The sequence below is a fragment of the Mchenga conophoros genome, linkage group LG18 (genome assembly GCF_057382185.1).
Source record: "Mchenga conophoros isolate Kocher_MC1m ecotype Shallow Benthic linkage group LG18, M_conophoros_male_GT1.1, whole genome shotgun sequence".
Classification (NCBI taxonomy): Eukaryota; Metazoa; Chordata; class Actinopteri; order Cichliformes; family Cichlidae; genus Mchenga; species Mchenga conophoros.
This window is the reverse complement of record NC_140543.1, coordinates 34,122,324-34,147,422: the sequence shown is the minus strand read 5'-3', so window position 1 is coordinate 34,147,422 and position 25,099 is coordinate 34,122,324. Positions and strand designations below refer to the sequence as shown.

Below are 25,099 nucleotides of genomic sequence, written 5' to 3'. Positions count from 1 at the left end.
GATAATTGGGTCCCAGCTTGAAGGGAGTTTCTGTGTTTTTTATTTAGGCAATATACCAAACAGACTAAAGAAACAGGATAGATACCGGCTACAGATACTGGCTGCCAGCAAGAAAGCTATTACACGCAAATGGCTGAATGAGGAAGCACCAAATGTTTCGGACTGGACAGAAATAATACATGAAATTCACACTATGGAACGACTAACCTTCTCTTTGAGACTATTTTCAGAAAAATATGAACAAAATTGGGAGAAATGGAAATGCTTTCACAGAGAAATGACTGTAGACTCCTGTGTTATTTCTTTATAACATTTGTATTAATAAGATATTCTTTTTGTGTATATATAACTCTGAATTGGCAACCAAATATCAAAATTTTCTCCCCGATGATATAACTTTTTTTTCTAATATATTTTCTTATTTACGTCGACCCTGTCTGTGTTACTTCATGTTTAAATGAAGAAAAAAAAAACAATAAATATATAGTTTAAAAAAAACTGAGTGGTGACCAAGGTGATATTCTCTGGCCAGATGTATTGAGTTCTTGTCTGACCCAGAGGAGAGTAGTACTGAGAGTCTCTTACGTAAGCCTCTCAGGCTCAGTTTCCAAAAATTAATTTAGTTCTAAAATCATCAGTGGCTCACAAAACAACAGAGCCCATCTTGGAGCTGCTGTAAGAAGGCTGTTGGGAAACTTGGCCCTGGATAAATGGCTTCCTGTTTTTCCCAGAGAGTGGTTAGCTGGGTCAGCACGCACAGAGCAACAATAACGACCTGCCCAGTCTGATGCGCTGATCACCATCTGAATTACAACTCTGTTACGCAGTCTGCTGTCCATAACCCTTGCTCCTTTTAAAGTGCAGGCTGTCCCTTCAGAACCGTTAACCTAATTTGACACTTTATTGTTGCCCCAATGAGAGTCTTGTCTGCTGGCCACAATCCACATAAAACCACGATGACCTCAAGTGTCAGTGTGTGAAACAATCCCCAAAGCTCATGAAATACTAAAATGGGTAAACGATGGGTTCACAGAGGATTCTATTTTTGCAAATCTTGGACTTTCAGCATCTCGTTTTTTCGTTAAGATTACATGGACTGCAGTCTACAGTAATGAACCCACATATGAGACATATAATAAATGAAAAATTAGACTTCGTTCCATCATTTTCTTCTGTTTATCCATATCAGGACTGCTGTTGGGCTAGAGTCTATTCCAACTGTGACTGAATGAGAGGTAGAGTATACCCCAGGCAGCTGCAAGGTACCTGAAAAGAGACTTAAGCTGGTGATAAAAAATAGTCTTTGGTTATCACCCTGCTGGTTTTCTGGAACTGAGGGAATCAATATAAAAGGAAAAGCTGCTGAGTCATCAGCTAATGCTACTGCTAGCTAGCATGAGTAACAAGGTGCATTCATATTTCACTGATATTACGTCAAATACTGATTTTGGCACTTAATAATAGTGTCTGTTTGTGTAAAATGAGATGAAATGCCACCTATCTGTTGCTCAGCATAGACATTGTTTATTAAGCTTTTGTACAAGTTGAGTGAACATTGAAAATTGACCCCCTCCTACAGCTGTCTCACTGCACTTCTAAGCATCGTTTTCTGCCTCAGCGAGCTATTGTTTTCAGGAGAAAAAAGTTCTTAAAACACATGATATACTTCCTGCCCAGTGCCATCCGATAGGAAAGGCTAGCAAATAGCTAGAAGACATAACAGACCTTTTCGCCGATATTAAACTTGACATTTCTCTCAGATACTTGTGGAAAGCAATCGAAAGCCCATATGGATTTACATTCAAGTGACAGAGCCCTCTGTGTGCCATTCAAACTCTGAGAAAAAGAATGAAAACGTGTGTTGTGATTGTACAGCAGAGTGACACCTTCTGAGAGTGGAAAAATTAGTTTAAAAAATGCACATCTGATACAAGAAATGTATGACCTTTACTACATGCTAATTTGTACAACCTGGACCCACCCAACCATCTCAAATGAATAATTTAACCCAAACATTACCGGCCTTTATTAAACTTGAAAGGCAGTAAGAACAGATTTCTCCTACCTAGGAGTCTAGATAGATATATAGATAGACAGAAAGAGTATAAATAGCACAAGTGTCTTAGGAAGGGCATTTTCTCAGTATAAGGTGATGCAGTGAGCAAGAATGTAACTTTTCTTGTTCTCACAGACATTATCCTTCCAGAATCTGGTGATGCCGGGGTGTTAACATCATGACATGATTATTCCACAGATTCCCTTTGACCTTGTTGACCTGTTATCCTTTCATTCTGCTAGCTTGAGAAAGAATGTCTAAGAGGAGATTAAAACGGTCAAGCTCTGCTATTTTAAACTACTGCACTTGATCGAATATTGATTTGTTCTTTTTTAATATATCAATTCTGTGGTTAAATCCTCTGTCTTCTTTATTTAAACATTAAACATGTTCTTTGTTTTCTAATTTCTTAGAAATTGGGCTTTGTCTCATTTAGCCTAAGGCTGCACACGTTAATCTCATAATTGGTACCTTTTTAGAGGTGCAAACATCTGCTCATTGTTAAGCAGAATCCTGTTCTTTTTTCATTTTAATTAAACTATTTGATTGGATGATGAAGCCTCTCCATGAACCATGGAGAGGCTAGTGTACACACATTATTAGTATCGTCATTTTCCTCTGAGGTGGCACCAAAACTTCCCGTATCACAGGAAAGCCTTGGTTGTTATATTGTAGGTGTTTATTGAATTACCATCAACTATATCTGACACACAGGTCAGTACAAAGTTACTTTATAGGAGAAAGGCAGTAAAGTGATCTCTCAGGGTGAGTGTGTACAGAATGAAACAGGGGATGGGGGAAGTGAGGATCACTGGGTGACCAACAACAAATCTTTGACCCAGGACAACCAGGAAGCTCCGGCCATGTTCTTTGACTTCGTCATTGTGTCACTCTTTCATTAGGAAGCATTACAGGATTTCTTTCACTTCAATGATACAAATATATCTCTGCAGGTACAATGAATGAAAGCACTCTAAACAGTATTGTACATAGAAAGTCGATTCACTGGTAGATGCGTTTAACTTTAAATAACAGCCCATCAGGTTATTATCAATCAAAGGAAATTGTCTCAACCAGCAGGTTAACAAAGAAGGTCTAAAGAGTACGTTTTTTTCCTTCAAGCGAGTCAAATTTCCCAACTGTGTGGGTCCTAAGAGTCAGAGACAGAACTGAGGGAGTCTTTGTGCTGAGAGAGAGAGAGGGAGAGAGGGAGGGAGAGAGAGCAGCACTGTGACTTCAGGTCTGCACAGTCAGGCAGAGGGACCACAAAGTTTGCCTCACACATGTACTTGGAGTTTACTTCCAAAGCTGGATTTGCGTATTTACTGAAATGTCTCAGCGGTAAGAAGCTGTTATTTATATCTTACCTCAACATTTTCTGCATTTTTATTATTATTATTATTATTATTGAAATTATAAAAGCATTTCTCAGCGCAGACCTGTTCATTTCTTCTATACACTGCTAGATTTCTGCTATTACATTTCAGCCGGAATTTTAAATCGATGTCATGAACTTTTTTGCAGTGTGTTTTAACTTTCTTTTTTTTTTTAAGTCTATGCAGAATTTCTCCAAATGCAACTTTCATTATGTGTCTGATGTGTCTTCTTAGATGGTGTCTTACCATGCTGCTGTGCTGGCTGGCAGCGGCTCTGCAGGTTACAGAAGGTAAGGTTCACGCAGCTGCAGCTCAGCATGGCCTGTATAAAGAAAGTAACAGCTGGGACGGGTCTGCGATTGCAAAAAGAAAATGGGACAGTGACCCAGAGATGCTTGATCTAAGGAGGGACATGTTTCCTAGTGTTGATGATTAATCCCACTGAACTATAGACAGCAAAAGTGTTTTAAAGCGATCGACACATAATAAGTAAGCATATAAGTTAACTATGATGCCAAATTATTGATCTACGGTTGTAGACGTTTCTATACGGTATTTCTCAAGCGAGTCATTGTCTTTTAGGGATTTTAAGTGAACTTTCCTTAGGTGAGAGATGCTTGATGAAATTTCTCAGGGTAATGTTGAAACCTTACAAAAAAACAAACTATTGACAAATCCTAGTTCTTAAAAATGACTTTTAACAACTAGGATTTTCCTCTCAAAGACTAAAATCACAAGAATAAATCTTTCAGGAATGGACAATTCAGTGTCTGGTCTGCTAGCATGTCAACTAACTTACTAGTTTTTTATGCTGCACTCTCCTTTAGCTCAAATTATCATCTGATAAATATACATCAAAAAATCTAATTTTTGCTTTGGATTCATGCACAATTATTTGCTTATTCTCCAGCTAGATAACATCTGGTAATCATACATGATCTAGTAAAATAATTTAAGATTCTGATTTACATCATGTAAAACACTCAGACCTCACAGGCTTTTCTCCAAAAGGCATCTTTCTACCCTGTCCTCACTAATTCCCAAATAATTTGCAGAGCTTAAACTGGTGGAGAGTTCTTGTAAAACAAATGGCTTAAAACTTCCTCAAAATAGCAGTTAACCGTCTTTAATGCCAACAAAAGAGTCTGGACTTGAATCCACTGCTCTCACACAGATCCATTATGAGTCACACAATATGGTTCAGCCCCCTTCCCATTTCCATTATCACACCTCTGCCTGCTGTGGTGCTTTTCATTCAGCGGCTGCCTGCTGTGGGGCTCGGCTCACAGCTCAGCAGGAGAGTGATGGTTTATTTGTTTGTTTGGGAATGGGCCAGGCTTCCTCTGTCCCCTAAATCCTTTACGTATGATGATGTAGGTAGAAGTCAAACTCTGCACCAGGGTGAGAAGTGAAGTGTTTGTATGGTAATGCTGTGAGGGGGTTTCCTCTGTGTGTGTGTGTGTGCGTGCGTGCGTGTGTGTGTGTGTGCGTGCGTGCGTGCGCATGCGTGTGTGCGTGCGTGCGTGCGTGCGTGCGCGCGCGTGTGCGTGCGTGCGTGCGTGCGTGCGTGTGTGTGTGTGTGTGTGTGTGTGTGTGCGTGCAGTGAGTTATGAGTGGCATGTTTTGATCCTGTGCCAGTTTGATGTCAGTGGTGTGTAGGTGATGTTTGACAATGGATGATAAAAATAATGTTAGAACATCTGGTTAGAACTCATGTTCTTGATATGTCTCGGAAAGACTTGTCAACACTGAGATATTGATTATTCACACAGCTCGTGACACTGTGCGCGCCCACAGCACCCAGAGAAAGCAGCAACCTGTGGGTTGAGACTTGAGGCAAAAAGCTACAGCTCCTCCGATAGCAGCTCGAGGCTAACAAAATGAGTCAGTGCCTTTCGATCTCGTCTTAAAATGCAGAAATCCAGCAATGACATTAATACGTTTACAGTCTAGAGTGTACAGCACCCCACAGCTGTTTTAACCCAAAAAAAAAACCAGCTGTGTGAGTTGATTTGGTCCTAGAAGCTTGTGGTGGTTATTTGGGACGGTTAAGGAAGCATTATTCTGTCTGAAGACTTGGAAGTGGGCAAGGTTCCCTCACCCCTAACCAGTCACCACAGATGGCTGTGCCGCTTAGTTCTAGTAAAAGAAGTTCTTAATACTTGAGCATACCAAGACATTTTGGACAATGTCATGCTTCCAGCTTTGTAGGAAAAGTTTAGGGATCCACACATTAGTGCACAAAGCGTGGGCCATAACGACATGGAGTCTGGTGTAGAAGATCTTGACTGGCCTGTGCAGAGTTCTGACTTCAACCCAACAGAAAACCTTTGGGATGAATTTAAGTGGAAGGCAGACGAGTGAATATTTTTGATAATACAGTGTGGGCCTGAAATGTAAACAAACTTGGGTCTACACTGATACAACCTAAAGATTTTGGAAATCAATCAGCTCACCCTGAACATGGATAGTTTTCACCTATGAACTCCCGATAGTGTCATTTCACAAAGATGTCCTTACATGTAGCACAACAGGAAATTCTTCATGTCAGATACATTCTTACAACGTGAGCATGTTATGTAGCAGTCCTTGGTGGACGCAAAGACAAACGAAGCCCACTTCCTCACTGTGAATTCTTCTCACACACAAATGTCCCATTGGTCACTGCTGTTAACCTGGCAGTTTAAAATCAGTTTAATGTCCACTGGATGCATGTCTAGAATATATGAGTGCTCTGTCCAAACGAGCCAGTGGGAAAAACACTCTCCTGAGTTTAGAAACTTGAAATCAGATAACTTCTTTTAGGTATGCTTTTAAGGGCTGAAATCACAACACTGGACTTAAATTTAGTGGTCAGAGTGGACTTCATCGTCATTCATGATTTACACATTTGTAGACTACACTGCAATTTCAGCTGAAAACTGTTTCCCATACTTCAGACCCCCACTCCCCCACCGAAAAAAATGCCCCAGCTCCAGGAACCTTCACTTTCCATTTACCGTTGGTTGAATTGCCCTGAAAGGATTCAATGTTTAGCCAATATAAATGAATGTGAGGTGAGCCCAGTAGGAGTCTTGTTTCTGACGTGTTTCCTCTGTACAGTAAAACCAAGTCATATTATTGTGCTGCTGACAATGTCAGTCCTGTTAGTGTAAAAACCTTAGTTATAGCCAAATGTCAACTCAATTCTCTCTGCTGCCCACAACATAATTTCCACCATTTACTAGCACTTGACAGTTGCCCGCCTTTCTTTTTAACAGTTTTACCCAAGACCTCACATCACTTTTACTCCTGACCTTATTCAGTCTCTGATGTTACTGGAGTAAAACTCCCTCCAAGCTCCCTTTGGTGTTTTATGACTAAAACCTGGAAAGCAAGCATGTTATAGAGGTGTATCAAAGACCCTTTACCTAAATGTCTTCAGTATATTACAGCACTGAGAGCCCTCGCTGCAGTCCCACGTCCTGCCTGGAATGTGCTCATTCAGCCAGAGTGACTTTGATTTGAACACAGTTGGGCACAATGGGCCAACTGTAAAAGGTGCCATTGGTTTATGAGTGTAACGGTCAGCTCTGTTTTTAATGGGGGGGAAAAAGTCTCAGCATAATGGGTGTTTCTTTGAGGGTCCTTTCAATTTCCAGTCAAAATAGCCTTTCTTTCATATTTTCCATGATGTGATGCTCAAAGAGGTGATGTAGTGCTCTGACTTTGGGACCCTTTAGCATTTTCAGAAAAACTGCGTGTGCCTGGGTTCAAAATGAGGAAAGAAGGGGGATTTGTGCTGCTGCCGAGGAAATGAAAGGAATATCAGAAGCATTTATTGGTTTGACCTGATGATTTTTTTGAAGATAAATATTCAGATTTACAGCTTGAAGTAATGGCTTTTAAAAAACAAACATAACATTCAAGAGAAGCTGTTTGTTGTTGCTGTTTGAGTACACTGTTTCCATGGTTTCTTTCGAAAAAGCTGGCCATGAATCACTATCATTGTGTGTCTCTTACACTCTATCTGTGCTTTGGGGCATCAAGCATATAAAGACAGCATTTTTCCAACTGAAAAAAAGTCTGAAACTTCACTAATTTATGTGAGTTAAGCTTCTGTATTTGCACAATTAATCGCAATTGTTTTAAGCTTTATTTTGATTGGCTGTGACTTTTGGCTTTTCTCCCATCTTCCTCCAGAACCTGGTTCTGTCAGAGGTTTCTTCCTCTTAAAGGGGATTTTTTCCTTCCCACTGTCACCAAGTAGGGTTTTCTCTGTATTATTGTAGGGTTTTACCTTATCAGCTTTTCACACTGATGAAAAAGTAGAAAAAGTTTTGCAACTGGGCGTTTAGAGCTTTTAGCACATTAAGTGAAACTTGTACTTGTTCTTTAAACTCAAAGAACTCAAAGAAGTCCAGATGCTTTTCTCTCCAAGCTCTTTAGACTATGATGACCTGGATGACTGAGAACCTTCACAGACTAATCTTGTTGTACGAATCTTTGGTCGTGTTGAATATGAGCATCAATCACTATAACATAATACAGTATATTATAAAGATAGGGACACACATGATACCGGGGGGGGGGGACCCGCCGAGCTTCATCTGAATTGTTTAGCATTGTTTATCACTCTTGCAAATGTCTCTGCATAGCCTCACAGCTAAATGTTAAACCAGTGTTTTAGAGACATAAAGATACGTAACTCTCATGAAACTGGTGCATGTACAGAGCACATACACACAAGAACCTGACACAGAAACCAAATGAAGAAATGTCCTGCTTCTCCAACTTTTGATACACGTTGTCATTTTGAACACAATATTTCCAGATGATTTCAGAGAAGGAGAACGTTTTAAGTTTAACTTATGAAACTTATGAAACTCTTAACTGAGCCACTTCCCACAAATATGCCACATTTAAAACCTTCTTGAGAGTTCGGGTGGACATCAGCGTAGTTAGTTTTTTGTATATGTAAGGAAAATGTGTGTTAGTGTGTATGGCACTGTGCCTCAAATGTCAGGCTTTACTCCCTTTATGTTACTGTCAGAAAAGTAGTCAAAAATGAGTTTGTGTTCCATCTTCTCACTCTTGCTGGTTTAGTGAATTCAATTCAATTCAACTTTATTTACACAGCGCCAAATCACAACAACTATCGCCTCAAAGCACTTTATATTGTAAGGTCGACCCTACAGTAATACATACAGAGAAAACCCCAATAATCATATGACCCCCTATGAGCAGCACTTTTGCGACAGTGGGAAGGAAAAACTCCCTTTTAACAGGAAGAAACCTCCAGCAGAACCAGGCTCAGGGAGGGGCGGGGCCATCTGCTGTGATGTTTGGAGTGATAGAAGGGAAACAGGATAAAGACATGCTGTGGAAGAGCCAGAGATTAATAGCAAGATGATTAAGTGCAGAGAGGCCTATTAACACATAGTGAGTGAGAAAGGTGACTGAAGAGGAAATACTCAATGTAAATCAAAGGACTCCCCCAGCAGCCTACACCTATTGCAGCATAACTAAGGGAGGATTCAGGGTGGTGTGAAGTGTGGTGTTTCAGTTTGACAGCTTGAGAGACATACCACAAACCTCTATTTCCCTTTTATACACTAGCAAGCCCATGATTTTAGATGTATACACTCATTTGGACTCCTTTAGTGGGAAAATAACCCAATGACATGGTCTCAGCTCCGCCTGCTAGATATAGCTAGATAGATATCCTAGCTGCAGACTGCTTCAAGGAATTATGGCTTTTTCCCCCCAGTATACATTTTCACTAACTGTAGGAGGGAAAGTACCAGTGGAATAAATGATGCTTCAACTCTATTATGTGTCTCTGTAAGCCCAAGCAATCAAAACAGCATAGCCTCAGCCAGATGGAATGCAGCCATCATGAATGTGCTACCCCTTCTATGACAAGTCCAAGTTTTCTGCAGTTAAAAACATGTGCAGAGACAGGCTGTAGGCGTGACTATGACTGCAGCAATGACATAGCTTTAACTGCCACTGTGCTTGTAGCTGTAGCCCAGCCCCATTGTGAGCTTCTCATGTTTTGGCATACATTCAGGTCTTCGAGGATAATTGTCTCTCTCTGGATAGAAAAGAAATAAAAAAAGAAAAATACTGTATGCTGGATGATAGTAAAGGTTTTATTGTCATATGGGTTAAAAGATAACAGCATCTCTTTGTACTGTAGTGTGTATGGTGGGTCAGCTTGCCTACATGTGTGAGTGAGCCGGACTATCTGTATATATCCTTTGACTGTTGGGGTTTTCTCTGTGTTATGGTAGGATCTTTACCTTACAATATAAAACTCCTTGAGGCGACTGCTGTCATGATTTGGCACTATATAAACAAAACTGAATTGAACTGTATACCTGAGGTCAGTGGTGACCAGCTGTTTATCTTATGGAAGAATTGTGGCTCCTCAGTTCACAATCATCTGCAGACTGTTGGAAGCCACAGAGCTATGAAAATGAGTTTAAAGCTACTGAGATCACATCAGACAGCAACTGCCTATGAGAGGAGCCCAGTTTGTTTGACGATATTTCTTCTCATTGTTAGCTCCACTCACATTTTCCTAACCTTAAATACATCTTAATTTAAAGTGAATGCAGTATAGCAATCGGGCTAAAATTGAATTGAACAATGGCGTTCCCTTTTGTTAAAGCCCCACCCTTAAAATTTGTGCTACAGATTGATCTCAAAATACATTTTTGAGGGTTTTATGGACAAGTCTGTCCACAACACTGCTTCGTACAGATTTACAGATGTAAGTGTCTGAATCGTCCCAAATTTCTTTCATGTTCCTGTCTGTCTGACTTTACATGACAAACTGTTGCACTCACTCATTTACCTCTGCTAAACAGGCCACGAAATGTCCAAGTTTAAGGAAAATGTTGACAGTACACGGTTCTTCTGCGTCTGTGTTTATGCTTGGGAATGATTTTGCGTTTTGGGTCTGACTCTGTGGGCACAGAAATTATGCCCATCTTTTCCTGTTTGCAGATAGAGAGTGTCACATAAACACACACTCAGTTTGTTAAAACTCTAAATCCCAAGTAATGCAAACTTGATTTTCGTGATGCTGTACTCCAAGCTTAAAGGGAAGTTATGGCACAGCAAATCCCAAATTTTCTATCCAGGAGAGAGCTCATACACAATATACATGTAGCAATTTAATTTCCTCACAACAAGCTTTTGTCCTAGAGCAGCGGTCCCCAACCCCCGGGCCTCGGACCGGTACCGGTCCGTGAGTCGTTTGGTACCGGGCCGCGAGAGTTGAAGCTCAGGTGTGAAATGTCTGGTTTTCAGGGTTTTTATCGGTTTTCAGCGTTATTTTGTTATCCTTTTTATCGTTTACTCTCTTTTCCTGGGTTTTTTCACGTCTGTTATGAATAAATCTTCTTTTTTTCGGTACCGGTACCAGTTTTATTTTGTTGTATTTATCCGCGACACCTTAAAAGCCAGTCCGTGAAAATGTTGTCGGGCATAAACCGGTCCGTGGCACAAAAAAGGTTGGGGACCGCTGTCCTCGAGCACACCAAGATCTTCCAAGTTCTGTGTTGTGACATTCTGCGGTACGGTTCACTGTCAACTGTTTTACATCAGCTCAGACATTTCTCTTTCCCTTAGCCCTTATCGTTCCCTGAGGAACAGTGAATGTGCACTCGGTTCTTCAGTACCTATTTTGGCTTTCCGCGCTTTTGATGAATGAGAGACTCAAATGATTTTGTGATACCTGGCTGTTATCTGCCAGGGAATGACCAGCTGCCCCTCCATTTGTGGCACTTAGAAGATTTAAAGGTAAGAACTGCTCAGTGGTGTTTGATTAGCTGGAAATTTAAAGTGTAAGTCCTCATGTTTTTAAATCAGATACTGGGTCTGATTGGAAATTTTTCATATTGTGAAACATGCAAAACAAACTGAGGTAAACTCACTGTGTTATTTAAAGGTTGCATGACAATCCTCTGCAGGATAAACAGCTACGTTTGTACTGTGATGGAGTAAAGAACAGTGTGTGACTGCTGCACAGTGGCTGTGCTTTCATGGTCTGATTTCCGTTACATCAGCTGTAGCACAGATTCATGTGAATCTTTAGCTGATGATGCTGACATCCATTCACCTTCATACCAACTTTATACCTTGGAGAAAAAAGACACTAGAAATAGTGTGCTTTCAGTGTAGAGGATGGAAATCAGCCAGGACACTCGTGACACATCTGCATGAAACATTACAAACAATTTTCGGGTTTCCCACCTGATAAATCCACTTTCACCTCTGACTGTACACATTTTACTATTTAAAAACAAAGCCGCCCTCTACAATGTAGGCAATAGACCAAATCCTTTATCATCCTTCTTTTTCTTCAGATTCCATTTGAGTATAATTCGATTTTTTTAAATAAAAAGTTAAAGTTTGTATTCCCATCTACTGATATTATTTTATCATTATGCTAAGACAGCACAAGGTTCAGTTAGCGCTGCACAAAAATGGAAACGTCCTCCAAAGAGCTACTTTTTACTTTCCTATTTGGGTACATTTCAGACACTGAACTTTTTCATTTTTACTTGAGTAAAGAAGTTGAATCAGTACTTTTACTGGAGTATTTTTTAACAGTTGTATTTGTACTTCTACTTAAGTACAGAATGTCTGTACTTTTGCCAACTCTGGTATAAAAGACACCCTGAGTCACAGGTTGGTGATCACTTTTTTCCCCATCAGTCGCTGCATGACTTAGCTACTGAGCAGTCAACTGGTCACCACTTGGTGGTGAGTTGGATCAGGTGGCAAGGAAGGGATCCTGGACAGGCCGCCTGCCCAAAACATATATCATTTGGTGGTGAAGAGAGCAGTCATGCTAAAGAAAGAGTCCCATCAGCCTTGATTGGTCTATGGGACTCTGAAGCTGACAGGTACCAGCAGTCCAACCGGCTCTGGCAATAACTTTGGTGTGGGAGGAGTTTGGTGAGGCCATGTAACTAGACTTTTGGTCAGCCTTCAAGTAACCATGAGGCTACTCAAGTGGGGAAAGTGGTGGGGTGATGGCAGGGTCCTGAGATTCTTCGATGTTAGGTCTGTCTTTTACAGTTGTAAAAGAACCGCAGAGATGACCAAACCTTTTTGATTCTTCAGATCATTCATTAGGAAAAATCCACATTTTATTCCAGCTTTAAAGACAAAGCCTGCACCAGGTGTAAATGAATACTATCAAACTTTAACTACTTGTTAAACTATTTGATGAAGGAATTTCTCCTGAAGTCACACCTATCTGTTAGCCGATGCACAGAAAAAGCATAATTAAATTGACACTTTCTAGCATTTTACTGGAATTCTGAACAATAGTGGTTTCTGTGGTGCACAGTGGGTGGATGCCGATAGATGGTCCTTTGCCAGAGGGACATGTGGAGCAAACATGAGATAATATTTTCCTGTCGCATTTCTCTAAAGGTTGCCTTTCATTCCAGACAGTTCACAGCAAAAATCTGTCACAATGCACAATGGCGAGGCCTTCAAAACACAAACAGGAATGACATCATTGCCGTGAAGGATCCAAATTGTCTTATAGTCCTGGACTGTTGCCCAGTGGGATACACACCTTCTATACTGTAACTGTGATAATGTGACAGTATTTACAGGATCATATGTGCTAAAGAATCACCTCCTTACACTGCCTTCCTTGTGTTTCATTAGCATTCGCGTTGGAGCAAGACAAGAGGCTCTGAGAACAACACTTGCAGCTGAGCAAACATCCGATCACAGACACACACACACGCCGAATATCTCACATTCAGTTCCCTGTGCCCTACTAATGCATAAGCAGGACATAGGCTGATGTAAACAGCTCAACAGGATTTAAGCAGTTTTAGAAAATAAACTTTGGAAAATAGATTTCGCTGTTGTCGTCAGCTTATGTCTGCATCTGCATGTGTGTTATATGCAGACAGGTAGACTACAGTCTACCTCAGTATACATTCATGCACTGAGGCAAAAACATCACTGAGCTTCACAGCAACGACCTCTTTTTCTCCCTGTGTGTGTCTCACTCTGTTTCTGTGCGTGTCTGCGTGATTGCGTGTTTCTAGAGGTGAAGTAAGGGTGAGAGGAGCAAAAAGGGACTTTAGGCTGATTGGGTGATAGTTATGAACACTTGATGTAATGGAAACTGTCCTTCTGCAGATGTTCACCTCTGACCTCCTAACAACAATGCAGTCCTCTATCTGAAATATTCTGTAGGCTTTACAGTGTGCCATTGACTGAACTTGTGTGTTTGTGTTTTTGTGTGTGTGTGCGTCCAATATCAGGGTACGAGTGTGTTCAAGGTGAGAAGTTCATCTGTAGCACTGTAAGACCCAACACATCAGAAAATAGCCAGAAAATTCAGATTTTTGGGAACTGAGATGTTTATTAACCCTTCTAACAAAATCCACAAAAGAGGTTTTGCTATAACACTTTTAACCTTTGAGTGAGCTTGTTAAAGCACCCAGTTTGTATACTGTGTAAGATTTAGATCACTGAGACATGGGGAAACCTAATATAATAATACGAATAAACAAATTTACCGTGGAGCACGTTCTTGATTTGTCTAGTTAACTGTTCCTGAGACTGTATTGTGTAGCCCTATGACTTCCCCATTGTGCGATGCAGGCCTTCATAAAGGGGACACAAATTTGAAAGCGATTTAAGTGATTTGAGACATTCAGATATGTGTGGTGCATGTGTGCCCTCAAACATAAGAATCAGTATTGCTGAAAGCCAACGTTTGGACCGTAGGTTGTCTTCACTCAGTCTTTGTGTCTGTGTGAGCAGACAGTGGGTTGATTCTGCCCTGAGGCTCGACTCTACTTCTGCTAACCTCTCTGACTCATAGTTTTCTTCTTGTTTTTTAACCTCTTTCTGTGTCTGCTTCTATTCTTTTGTCCCTGCTCTGCTCCCTCTCCCCCTCTTTTTCCATGCCAAGAAAAAGAAGATTTTAATATTCATACTATACATTAAAATAGTAACTTTTCCAGTGAGATGCCCCACGGCTCAGTCGCTGGCCCTTTGCTATTCTCTATTTATAATTTCTGCATTCTTCTATTTTTGTGCACATGATTTCCAGTTCTATTTCTTAAATAACTCATGAGCTGTTACTTACATTTAATTAAGCTAATTTGAATCTAAGTGTTAATATCTGACAACTTGATAGCGGCTCCCCAAAGGCGTGTGCTGCTGAACTTGAGGAGCCGCTACAACGAGTCTTCAATCTCAGTCTGCGACTGGGGAGAGTGCCCGCCCTATGGAAGACATCCTGCATCGTCCCGGTCCCCAAAAGGAACCGGCCCAATGAGCTGAATGACTTCCGACCGGTGGCACTGACGTCACATCTTATGAAGACTCTAGAGCGGCTCTTCCTCAACCTCCTCCGACCACAGGTACAACATGCCCAGGACCCACTACAGTTTGCATACAAGGCGGGTGTCGGAGTGGAGGATGCCATCCTGTACCTCCTACACAGAGCTCACTCACACCTGGATGGGGGAAAAGGCACGGTCAGGATCCTGTTTCTTGACTTTTCCAGTGCCTTTAATACCATCCGGCCCTGTATGCTTCAGGAAAAACTGAACAGGATGGAGGTGGACCCCTGCCTGGTGGCTTGGATCTCCGACTACCTCACCGACAGACCACAGTACGTCAGGCTGAAGGACATCACGTCTGACACAGTGGTCAGCAGCACAGGAGCACCACAGGGAACTGTGCTGTCCCCTCTTCACCCTGTACACCTCTGACTTCTGCTACAACTCTGAATTATGCCACATTCAGAAGTTTGCAGATGACACGGCCATCATGGGGTGTATCTGGGATGATCAGGAAGAGGAGTACAGAAGTCTGGTGAGGAACTTTGTCGCATGGAGTCACACAAACCACCTGCAACTCAACACCTCAAAGACTAAGGAACTGGTTGTGGACTTCGGGAGGTCCAGAGAAGGTCCACTGCCGGTTCAGATAGAGGGGGAGGAGGTGGAGGTGGTCAACAAGTACAAGTACCTCGGGCTGTGGGTGGACAATAAACTGGACTGGTCATGCAACACAGAGCACCTGTATAAAAAAGCCCAAAGCCGACTGTACTTCCTCAGGAGGCTGAGGTCTTTTAACATCTGCAGGAAGCTCCTGAGGATGTTTTACCAGTCAGTGGTTGCTGGAGTACTTTTCTATGCTGTGGTGTGCTGGGGGAGCAGCACAGCAAAGAAGGACTCATCCAGCCTGGAGAAACTGATCAGGAGGGCTAGCTCTGTGGTCGGCATGAAGCTGGACACTCTGGTGACAGTGGCAGAGAAAAGGACATTAAAGAAACTGATGGACATTATGGACAATGCTGGGCATCCTCTGCACACGGCCATTAACAACCAGAAGAGTCTGTTCAGTGACAGGTTGCTTCTCCCCAAGACAAGAACTAACAGACTTAAAAACTCCTTTGTCCCACACGCCATCAGACTGTTTAACTCCTCTCTGGAGGGGAGAGGGAGGGGAGACAGGAGGACAAAGGAGGGGGGAACAACTAAGCTGTAGTGCCTCTTCACCTCACTGTACAATACCTTGTGCAATACTTTTTGTAAATAGTCAACGGTGCAATAGACTCAATACTTGAAATGTGCAATTCACTTGTATTTTTATTTTTTATTCCTATTTATTCTATTTATCCCCTTTGTATATTTTATTTATATTGTCTCTGTATTTATATATATGTGTGTGTGTGTGTGTGTGTGTGTGTGTATATAATATTCTGTAACTCTGTAACTTTGGTCGTTGCTGTGCTTTTTTGGAAATCGAATTTCCCAGAGGAACCCACCCGAGGGATTAATAAAGTTCTATCTTATCTTATCTTATCTTATCTTATCTTAACTTAACTTTTCATAGCTGTTAATAATTATTATAGGGTCCTTACATTATAAAGCTCCTTGAGGGGACTGTGACTTGGTCCCATTTAAATTAATTAAATCTTGTAAGAGGATCCACATAATGGCAATTAATGTCCCTAGACTGTAGGTGTTGATTTAATTTTCAAATGTATCCCTTACACACCTGAACACTCCTAAAATCTCTAGCAGAGTTGTTTAGGGACCATGACTGTGGAACAACTTGCTGAAGTAGATCAGGCAGGGTTACTTGATTTTATCACTGTATAGAAGAAACCTTTCTGTACTTGTCATCATTTTGTGGGTAAGCATTGTATTATTACCTTAGTAGTTTTGGGTGTTTGTTTGTTTTTTTACCTCCGACTGTAGGATTTTGTAAAGCACTTCTTCGTTTGTCTGAAACGACTGATTTCTCGGGCACCCTCACCCCAGCCTGAGGCGTTCTGGTAACCTGTTGTTTGAACTTACACAGAAGACATCTAATAGAGACTGATAGATTTTAACTCATTCCCAGGCCACAATGGCCCTTCCCTCTGCAGGTGGTCCCCCTTTTGTCTTCACTGTGGCAGTAGGCTGAGCCAGCAGATCAAAGAGCCCACAAAAAGTGTGACCGTTTCTCTTTGTGTATATGTGTGTGCCCCTGTGTATGAGTGTGTTTGTGCACATCTCCCATCATCTCTCACATTCCAGGAATTCTTTGTGTCCCAACTGTCATCCCGGGCACAGAGGAGATCCAATCAGAAGGACAGACGCTGCTGTCTTTCTGATCATACAGTCGCCTTTACTTTGTGCAGGCGCACATGCAGAAACGTTGCTGTCCCTCTGTTATGTAACACCCATGTTGTCTCCATTACACTGTAAACCAGTTGGTCAACATACATACAGTATACATATTTCAGCTTTAAGTTATTTTATTCCCTTCTGAATTTTTCGCTCCACTTCCCTTTATTTTTTTTAGTTGCCATCACATATGACGCTCAAATGTCCTAAAGGAGCATAGCAACCAAATTATTCTCTCTAAGTTTTACTTTTAGCCGTGGAGCTGACTTTTAGTGTTGTCACTGATTCTTGTCTGTGGTTTTCTTGGCCACTCATAAGCTGATGACAGTGTTAGTTTTTAGTGTGTGAGCAGCCTTTCTTGGACACTCTTTCAAATAGAAAGGCCTAGAAATATAAACTGAAAATACATACACAGGAAAAGTGGAAGAGGAGTGAGGGCGGGATGGGAAAACAGCTTCTCAACACAGGCTTCATTTACTGCTTGGCTGGTTGGTGCAGCGTCTGCACATGTTCGGGAGTCTGAAAGTGTGTGAGGTACACCTATACCTGAAAACAGGTCCTCTCTGTTGACAGCTGTGCAGCCCACCCACCCAGCTACAGTCTTTAGGGTTGGTTAAGACGAGGCGTCAGTCAAACTTACTGGGGTAAAATATACAGCAACACAAACACACAAATTTAAAAGAACAAAAAAACAAATAAATTCTTTGTGAGTTGCATAATTTTGTGCTTGTAAAATGCCTCGAGATAAGTGTCCAAGAATGTTGTATGAACAGTTTCAAAAATGACGTGTAATCTTCCTTTAAAAAAAGGTTACAGTCTGCAGTGCCTCGTAAATGAGTTCTTTTGTTGTTCTAACCCTGAGAACCAAAACCTCTTTCGCTCTAATTGGCAAAGTACTTGTACATTCAAGCACACAAAACCAAGAGCGCATGCAGACACACACTTCGGGCTTATGAACACACACACAAAGAGCAAAAGTGACACCAAATTCCAATTTTTTTATCTACTACATTTTAGTAGTAGATAAAAGAAAGAGCACAACTTGCTAGTTGTGGTCTTGCTTCCTTTTTTTTTTTTTTTTTTTTTGCCTGTCCCGTTTGGCTCTTTTGCCATCAGAATTATTGTCTAAAGGCAAAGAAAGATGCCCAACGGATTTACTTTACCAAACTGACCATCCCAGCCTTGCCGTAATGGTCCATTTGATTCACCTTTTATTGTTTATTTTATTTTCACTTACTGAATACAGGACAGACTTGACTGGGGGAAAGAAGGGGAGAAAGAAAGAGGGAAAGAGAAACAGCTGAGAAGAGGGCCGGGGGAGAAGGGCAAAAAACAAAAACCAACAGAACGGGCAGAGAAAAAAAATGCATATATCAATCACCTGGGTCACCTGCTGAGAAAGAAAAAAGAAAACAAGCAGAAGAAAACGAGAGCAATAGAATAAACAACATCACAATGATATATGGGAATATGACAGTAAATACTAAATATTAAACATTATTGTGCAGCACATAAGATCAACAGAACACAGTGTGCTTTGAGGTAGGAGCCAAAAAGGGTGTAGTTTGTGGGTGTGATCACCCGTGTGTACACCTGTGAGCATGGACGCGCTTGTTTTTTGTTTTTTTAAAAGGTTCCTTCATGTAATGATCTGCAAGAGGGTGTGGGGGGGCCACACCCTCTTGCTTCCTAAGTGTTTTGTGCGTTCTATCACAGCTCCCATTAGCTCAGCTCAAGTGCTTCTTGATCACTATTCATGCTGTGATTGTGTCATTTGGACGGCGTTGCATTAGTGCACAATGTGGCAAAAGTTCAGTCAATGGTTAATGTTGCTGTAACAGATCACAACACATTAACCTCACACCAATACGTAATGTGTCGCCAACTGCTGCTCATAGGAGATCTCCTGCTTGCTGGTGTTGTCTCTGACAGAACATTCACCTTACAAAAACGTGCCTTAAGGCCACTGCTGTGTCAATTTGGTGCTGTATAAATAAAATGTAACTAAAAGGCACAAAATCGCACTATATCAAGTATTATTTTTCTTTTGGATTTTATTTTTATCTTGCAGTAATTTTGATGGATTGTGTTGTGACATCTAAGCCAGTTAAATATCCTGGGCTTCTCTAAACTCTAGCCAATTTACTGTTTTTGACCACAAGGTGGTGGCAGAGTGCTAGCATGTGTGAACGAAGCACAGTATGATTTCAACTGCAGTGTCTTAATGTGTGGTCAATATACTGTTTCATTGATTTTATTGATTCTGAATATACTGATATTAGAAATGACACCATGTGCCCATGTGTCATAGTTATACTTGTACAGCTTGTTTATCTTAACACATTTATGTACATAAATCTACATCACTGTTTTCTGATTATTAATCAAAAGCAGGACACGTTTTTGTTTAAAATTGGCATCTTACGCCATCTAAAGAAATTCTGTAACTAAAACTGTTATATCAAAATATCCACACAGACGCATGCCTCTGTGATTTTCCTTTGTCTTTCCAGGAGACGCTTAAATGGAACTTTTTTGTAAATAAATTCCTAGTTTCATCCATGGGATTGGCTGTGACAGTAAACCAATTAGCATTTATTGTTGTAGCAGTTGCTAGGTAGAGCAGGAAGTGAGAGAGAGGTGAAGGGTGAAGGGGTTACTCCTCCTGGAATCCAGGGGCCCTAAATGGGGTCAGCATGTATAGAAAAAAGGGTCTGTAAATACTCGTAAGAATGTGGAGCAGTTCACCACGTTCGCTGTCAATAGAAAATTGTATTTAGTAGTCAGTATAATCTTTTAGTGATATAAGTTTGCATATGGTAGAATACTGCTTGTAGTTATTTGTATTAGGAAATATTCAACCATGTATACTCAGAGGCATATAATCAATTGTGTAGGGATAGGTTGTGTGATCTTTAACAGGCTGCAAAGGCTTGGTGTGTATTCCACACACCCACATCCTGGGAGCACGAGAAAGGTCGTACTTTCTCTTATTGTTTTATGGTAGGATTAACGTAGCTATGTCTGTTTTAGTTTAAGTGCTTCTTTACATATAGATGAACTGCTGGACTTCCTCACCATGTTATTTAGGGTGAGGGGGAGACTACCCTTTCCTGACCAAGGATGTACCTTTTGTGCTTTCATGACCCTTTGATCAGCAGTAACACACACACACACACACACACACACACACACACACACACACACACACATACGTTCAAATAAAGACCAGGGCAGTTCCTCACCGGAGTCTCTCAGTAGGGAACTGCCCTTGCTAGCAAGAACTCTGTGTTTCTCTTCTCTGAGTCTTTACTGAAGAAGTGTTTTAGAATATTGTCCTTAACATTCGCCTTCGCACATCAGAGCTCAGCTTTCTTTCTGTTACTTTTTGACAACATAAAGCCCGACTGGGGTCATGTTTGCAAATAAGCACTCTCTTTTCATTTACTGTTTGAATGTGGCCAAAAGGCTCCATTTGGCATCAGCTCATTGACTCATGTTTCTGATGCAGTTGCAACACTTACATTCTTATTACAACCACTAAGAGATAATAGTCTAATTTATAACAATTTCTGATAAATTTGCAGATTTGTACAAGTCCTATTTTACAAGCTAGAAACCCTTATCCAAATCTACAAACCAAGAGTTCAGGTGCTAGTTAATTTCAGGCTAGTTTAGGCATTGTTATTACATTGTTTATTACATACATGTCAGTAAAAGTCTCATTCACATGATGGAGCCCTACTCAGAAAACTGTCAGATTTAACACTCTCTGTGAAACTGGATTAAGGAAATAAGTGTTTAAAGTTCAAGTTTTTAGAGCACGTTCAGCAACACCTTGTGCCATTACACATTCAGGCCCCATCTTATCTTAATGAGTAACATAAATAACATAGAGCTGGATCAGGTGACCCCGAATCCTCCCTTAGTTATGCTGGTGTAGGCTGCTGGGGGATTCCCATGTTGCATTGAGTGTTTCTTCTTCAGTCACCTTTCTCACTCACTATGTGTTCACAGACCTCTCTGCACTGAATCACACTTGTTATTAATCTCTGGCTCTCTTCCACAGCATGTCTTTATCCTGTCTTCCTTCTATCACTCCAAACGATCACAGCAGATGGCCCCGCCCCCTCCCTGAGCCTGGTTCTGCTGGAGGTTTCTTCCTGTTAAAAGGAAGTTTTTCCTTCCCGCTGTCATCAAAGTGCTTGCTGATAAGGGGTCATATGATTATTGAGTTCTTCTCTGTATGTATTATTGTAGGGTCTACCTTACAATACAAATACTGTTGTTGTGATTTGGCGCTGTGTAAATAAAGTTGAATTGCAGAACATGAAATCACTGGGTTAGGTAGTTGGTTGGATTCTGCTAACAGGCTTAGCAGACTTAGCATAGACATGAGTTTAAGTTAACATATAAGTGGAAAACAAGGAAACAGACGAAAGAAGTGGATAACATTAATAAAAACAGTACTTTCAACTATGAGTTCAAATGAAGTATTCTGCTCTTTACTACACAATGCATTGAACAATACTGTAATTCTTGGGCGTTTCTTTTTTCCCCTTGGGTGGTCTTTTTGCTGTGACCAGCCAGACATCCAACCAGTAGGAGAATAGCTAAGAAAAAATCGATTTGATTGACAGTTTCTGGTTGCCATTTTTCATTTTAATTAGTTCAACTACATAAGAAAGTCTGTGATTGATGTAGCTACAGTAAAAGCTACTTGTTGATAGCCACTGATACTTGGATAAAACACTGAATAACAGAATTAGGTTCTTGTTCAACTCCGTAAGTAAATCACACAACACATGGCTGAGACTTGAGGTTTTTTGAGTTACATTTGTTACTACAGCAAAACGTCTGTTTTGCTGTAGTAACTGGTTGGCAAATGGTTTCTTTATCCTCAATAAAAATGTGACTGAAATATACAGAATCAAATGTTTTTTAGCTCAAATAAATAATCACTTCCATTCTAAAAAAAAAAAAAACAGCAAACAGTACAAGTAAACTCAAACCTAAACAAACATCACAATCCAGTCATTACCACCAATCCAGCCTTTGTCCTGGACCTCACCAAACATTTACAGAGACACAACACAAGAGAACAGTCATGCCTTTGTCATCAGCAACGTGGGGCCCCTGTCCTCGCTCTGTGATCAGTGAGCGGCAGCAGAGTGAAGTCCAAACCTTTTATCGTGCAATTAAGAAACAATCATCATAATTTTGCGTCAGGGAGCAAATGAGCGCTTGCTATTAAAGGTGAAGCCATTTTCCTGCTTTTACCCAACAGCACCATTCTCTGGCAATGGTGATGGAAATTTGAGCTTTTCTAGTTATAGACACATACATGAGAGCACAAGTCAAAAACTAAGAATGAGATGTAACTACAATCAAAAACATTAGTATTACACGAATAACTCATTGTTTCTGAATAAGAATTACACATTCAATCTCTAAACCGCAGTCTTCTCACATGTTATCTAATGTCACATAATATGAATATTTGATCATTTTCTTACTTTTTTATTCAATTTCTATGTTACAGTGGAATGTATGAAATGTATGTAGAAAGTGACCGAAAAACTATGTGCCAAAGGACACACTGAAGCAAAGCTTTCCCTCTGTGCTCTTAAAAGAAACCTCCCTTCTAATGCCTCTGCAATGTTTTCCCTCCTGATTCACCGTAGTTTCATTTAGTATGATGATCAACAAAATTGGGGCCAGCGTAGCACCAGATATGGTCGGGCTAAGTTGTAAGAGACTCTCTTTAAAATAGTGGTGAAATGTGAAATTTTGAAAAAATGAATTCTTAACCAAATAAAATAGTTTTTAATGTTAGCGTGTTGGACTACAACTTGCATCCTAAACAGTATTAAAGCTTTCTTGGGATGTTCTCCCCCCTCTATGAGCTGCTAGTGGTTTGGTCCACCCCAAAGCAGCACAGACAAAAATAGTTTCAAACTTGATAGCGATGGTGAGTACTTAGATAACCACTGATCATGCTCCAAGACAGAACAGGGAACTATTATGTGTAAAGTAACTAAGCAAAAAGTTCTTCTTATGCCTGTATAGCTGCTGATATATCATAAAAATGTTTTTATATAATATATAATAATAGTAGGCTATCCCAAAATAGTGAAAAACAGAGACTGATTCAGCTGCAGCTCCAACTCTAAATAAATAGATATATTTATGTCAGTGAGAATGTAGAGCAAGCTGAGCCTTAAAAGGCATCCCTCAAAGCTTTACTAGAGGTGTTTTTGTAGGTTTGCACAAACATAAATCTGGCAACAACAATGCAATATTTCTGTGGGTGATATTTATGGAGTGTGTGGTCCAAAGGCTTCGCCACTGCTCTGGACTCTACACCACCCAACTAATGACAAAACATGTTACGGTTACATCCACTAACCAGTTTCAGCTATCTAAATAGTTTTGTTTTGTAAAATGTCTCAATAATTAAAGAGAAAAACATTATTAATAACATTATGAACTTGACAGATAATTGAGGTTCACATTAGAAAAGTCTGCATGTCAGCCGGTCTTCATGGTGCACTTTCATGCTACTTTAGGAAGGCATGTCTTCATAAGCAAATGATAAGAATGAAGTTTCTGAGTCCCTCTGAAAACAGTCTGGTTGCTCCACTTGTCCACAGTATGATGTATCCTAACCTCAGTCTGATGATGGAGACCTGAACACCTGAGCGCTTACACAGACATGCAGCGCAGTATGTAGTTATATTTCATTAAAGGCATGTCAAACACTTCATTACTGATACATGTACTTTTTAATTTGTCACACACATGCGGCCATGGGGATGATATTTGCGTGTAGACCACATGGTTGTGCCCCACTCCCACTGTGTTTCTGCTTTATAACAGTCAGTGTGCGTCATGACTTTTAGACCACATGTGTGATCACAGAAATGGCAGTAGATGCACGGAAGGAGGTGGAGGATTGAGGCCTTGTTAACGAACGCTCTAATCTTCTTGTCTGTGAGGCAACGGGAGAGAAAAATCAAGTCAAGTCAGCTGTGGTGTAGAGTTCCCCCCTCCAAAGTAGGGGGAGTCAATAATTACACAGAGAAAAAGGAGGGTGGGGGTGTGCAGAGAGGAGATGTCAGGGGGGGTGGAAACAGGGCAGGAGAGAGAGGTCATAACGAAGAGGAAAAGAGACAAGAGAGGCAGCAGGAGACAAACGGCTTGTTTTTTCACTTTTTGTTTCGTCCCTCTGGATCACCTGGATTACTTCTGCTCTCTGCAGAAAGTAACTTCTCATAATTGGACCCTCAGCATCTTCCTTGCCTATATGTTTGCATGTGTGCAATATCTGTGCTCATACAGATCAGAGAGCATCCACCTGAGAGAGACGCAGGCAGATGATGGAACCTGCACACCTCTCCCTTGCACTCTTCTTCCTCGTCTTCTCTCCTGTGAGTGGCCAGTGGTGGAGTTTGTTCTGGGGAAATCCTAAAACCACCACCATTCCTCCTTCAGTTACCTCTCCGACCGTGACATATCCAAGATTTTCTGACACCCCGGGCACAACGCCAGTGTGGTCAGTAAAAGTGGACGAGGTGCTGGTGAATGCTGTGGAGGGTGTTCACACAGAAGGGTCTGTTTTGACCCCCACTCAGCCCAGCTCAGGAGTGTCACCGTCTGGTTTCACTACTGCAGATCACTGGACATTTCCTACAGGGAAGACTGCAGGTGGAGACAGTAAAAGTGGGTCTTCGGACAAACCCCTGAAACACTGGAGAAATGGTGAGTTTAGCGGGTGTTCTAACTCCTGGGAGGCTCCATTGTGCTCCATACATTTGGGACTAGCCATTAGAGAAATCCGATTTGGTTAGTGGTCAGACTAAAGATCCAGAGCTGCTTGGCTTGTTTTTAAATAAGTTGTCTTATTTCAGGCAGTGGCTCATTCACGAACTGGCAGGTTGGTGCTTTGATCCCCAGCTCCTCTGATCTTCAGTATACTTGATATTGAACTTGTAATTGCCCCCAAA

The 25,099-nt window shown here is 41.0% G+C and overlaps 1 protein-coding gene across 6 annotated transcripts in view; it reads left to right on the top strand.

Moving 5' to 3' along the window:
• Positions 1 to 3,258: 3,258 nt before the first annotated feature.
• col15a1b (collagen, type XV, alpha 1b) overlaps positions 3,259 to 25,099 on the top strand; it is a 55,194-nt gene continuing 33,353 nt past the window's right edge. For 5 of the 6 annotated variants that reach the window (XM_085253526.1, XM_085253529.1, XM_085253528.1 and 2 more), the window contains exon 1: positions 24,263 to 24,854. In XM_085253526.1, coding sequence (XP_085109652.1) covers positions 24,470 to 24,854 — 385 coding nt within the window. In that variant the 5' untranslated portion in view covers positions 24,263 to 24,469. Of the gene's footprint in view, positions 3,398 to 3,666; positions 3,723 to 24,262; positions 24,855 to 25,099 lie in introns of those variants that run through there. The other variant, XM_085253530.1, reaches the window with a different exon arrangement.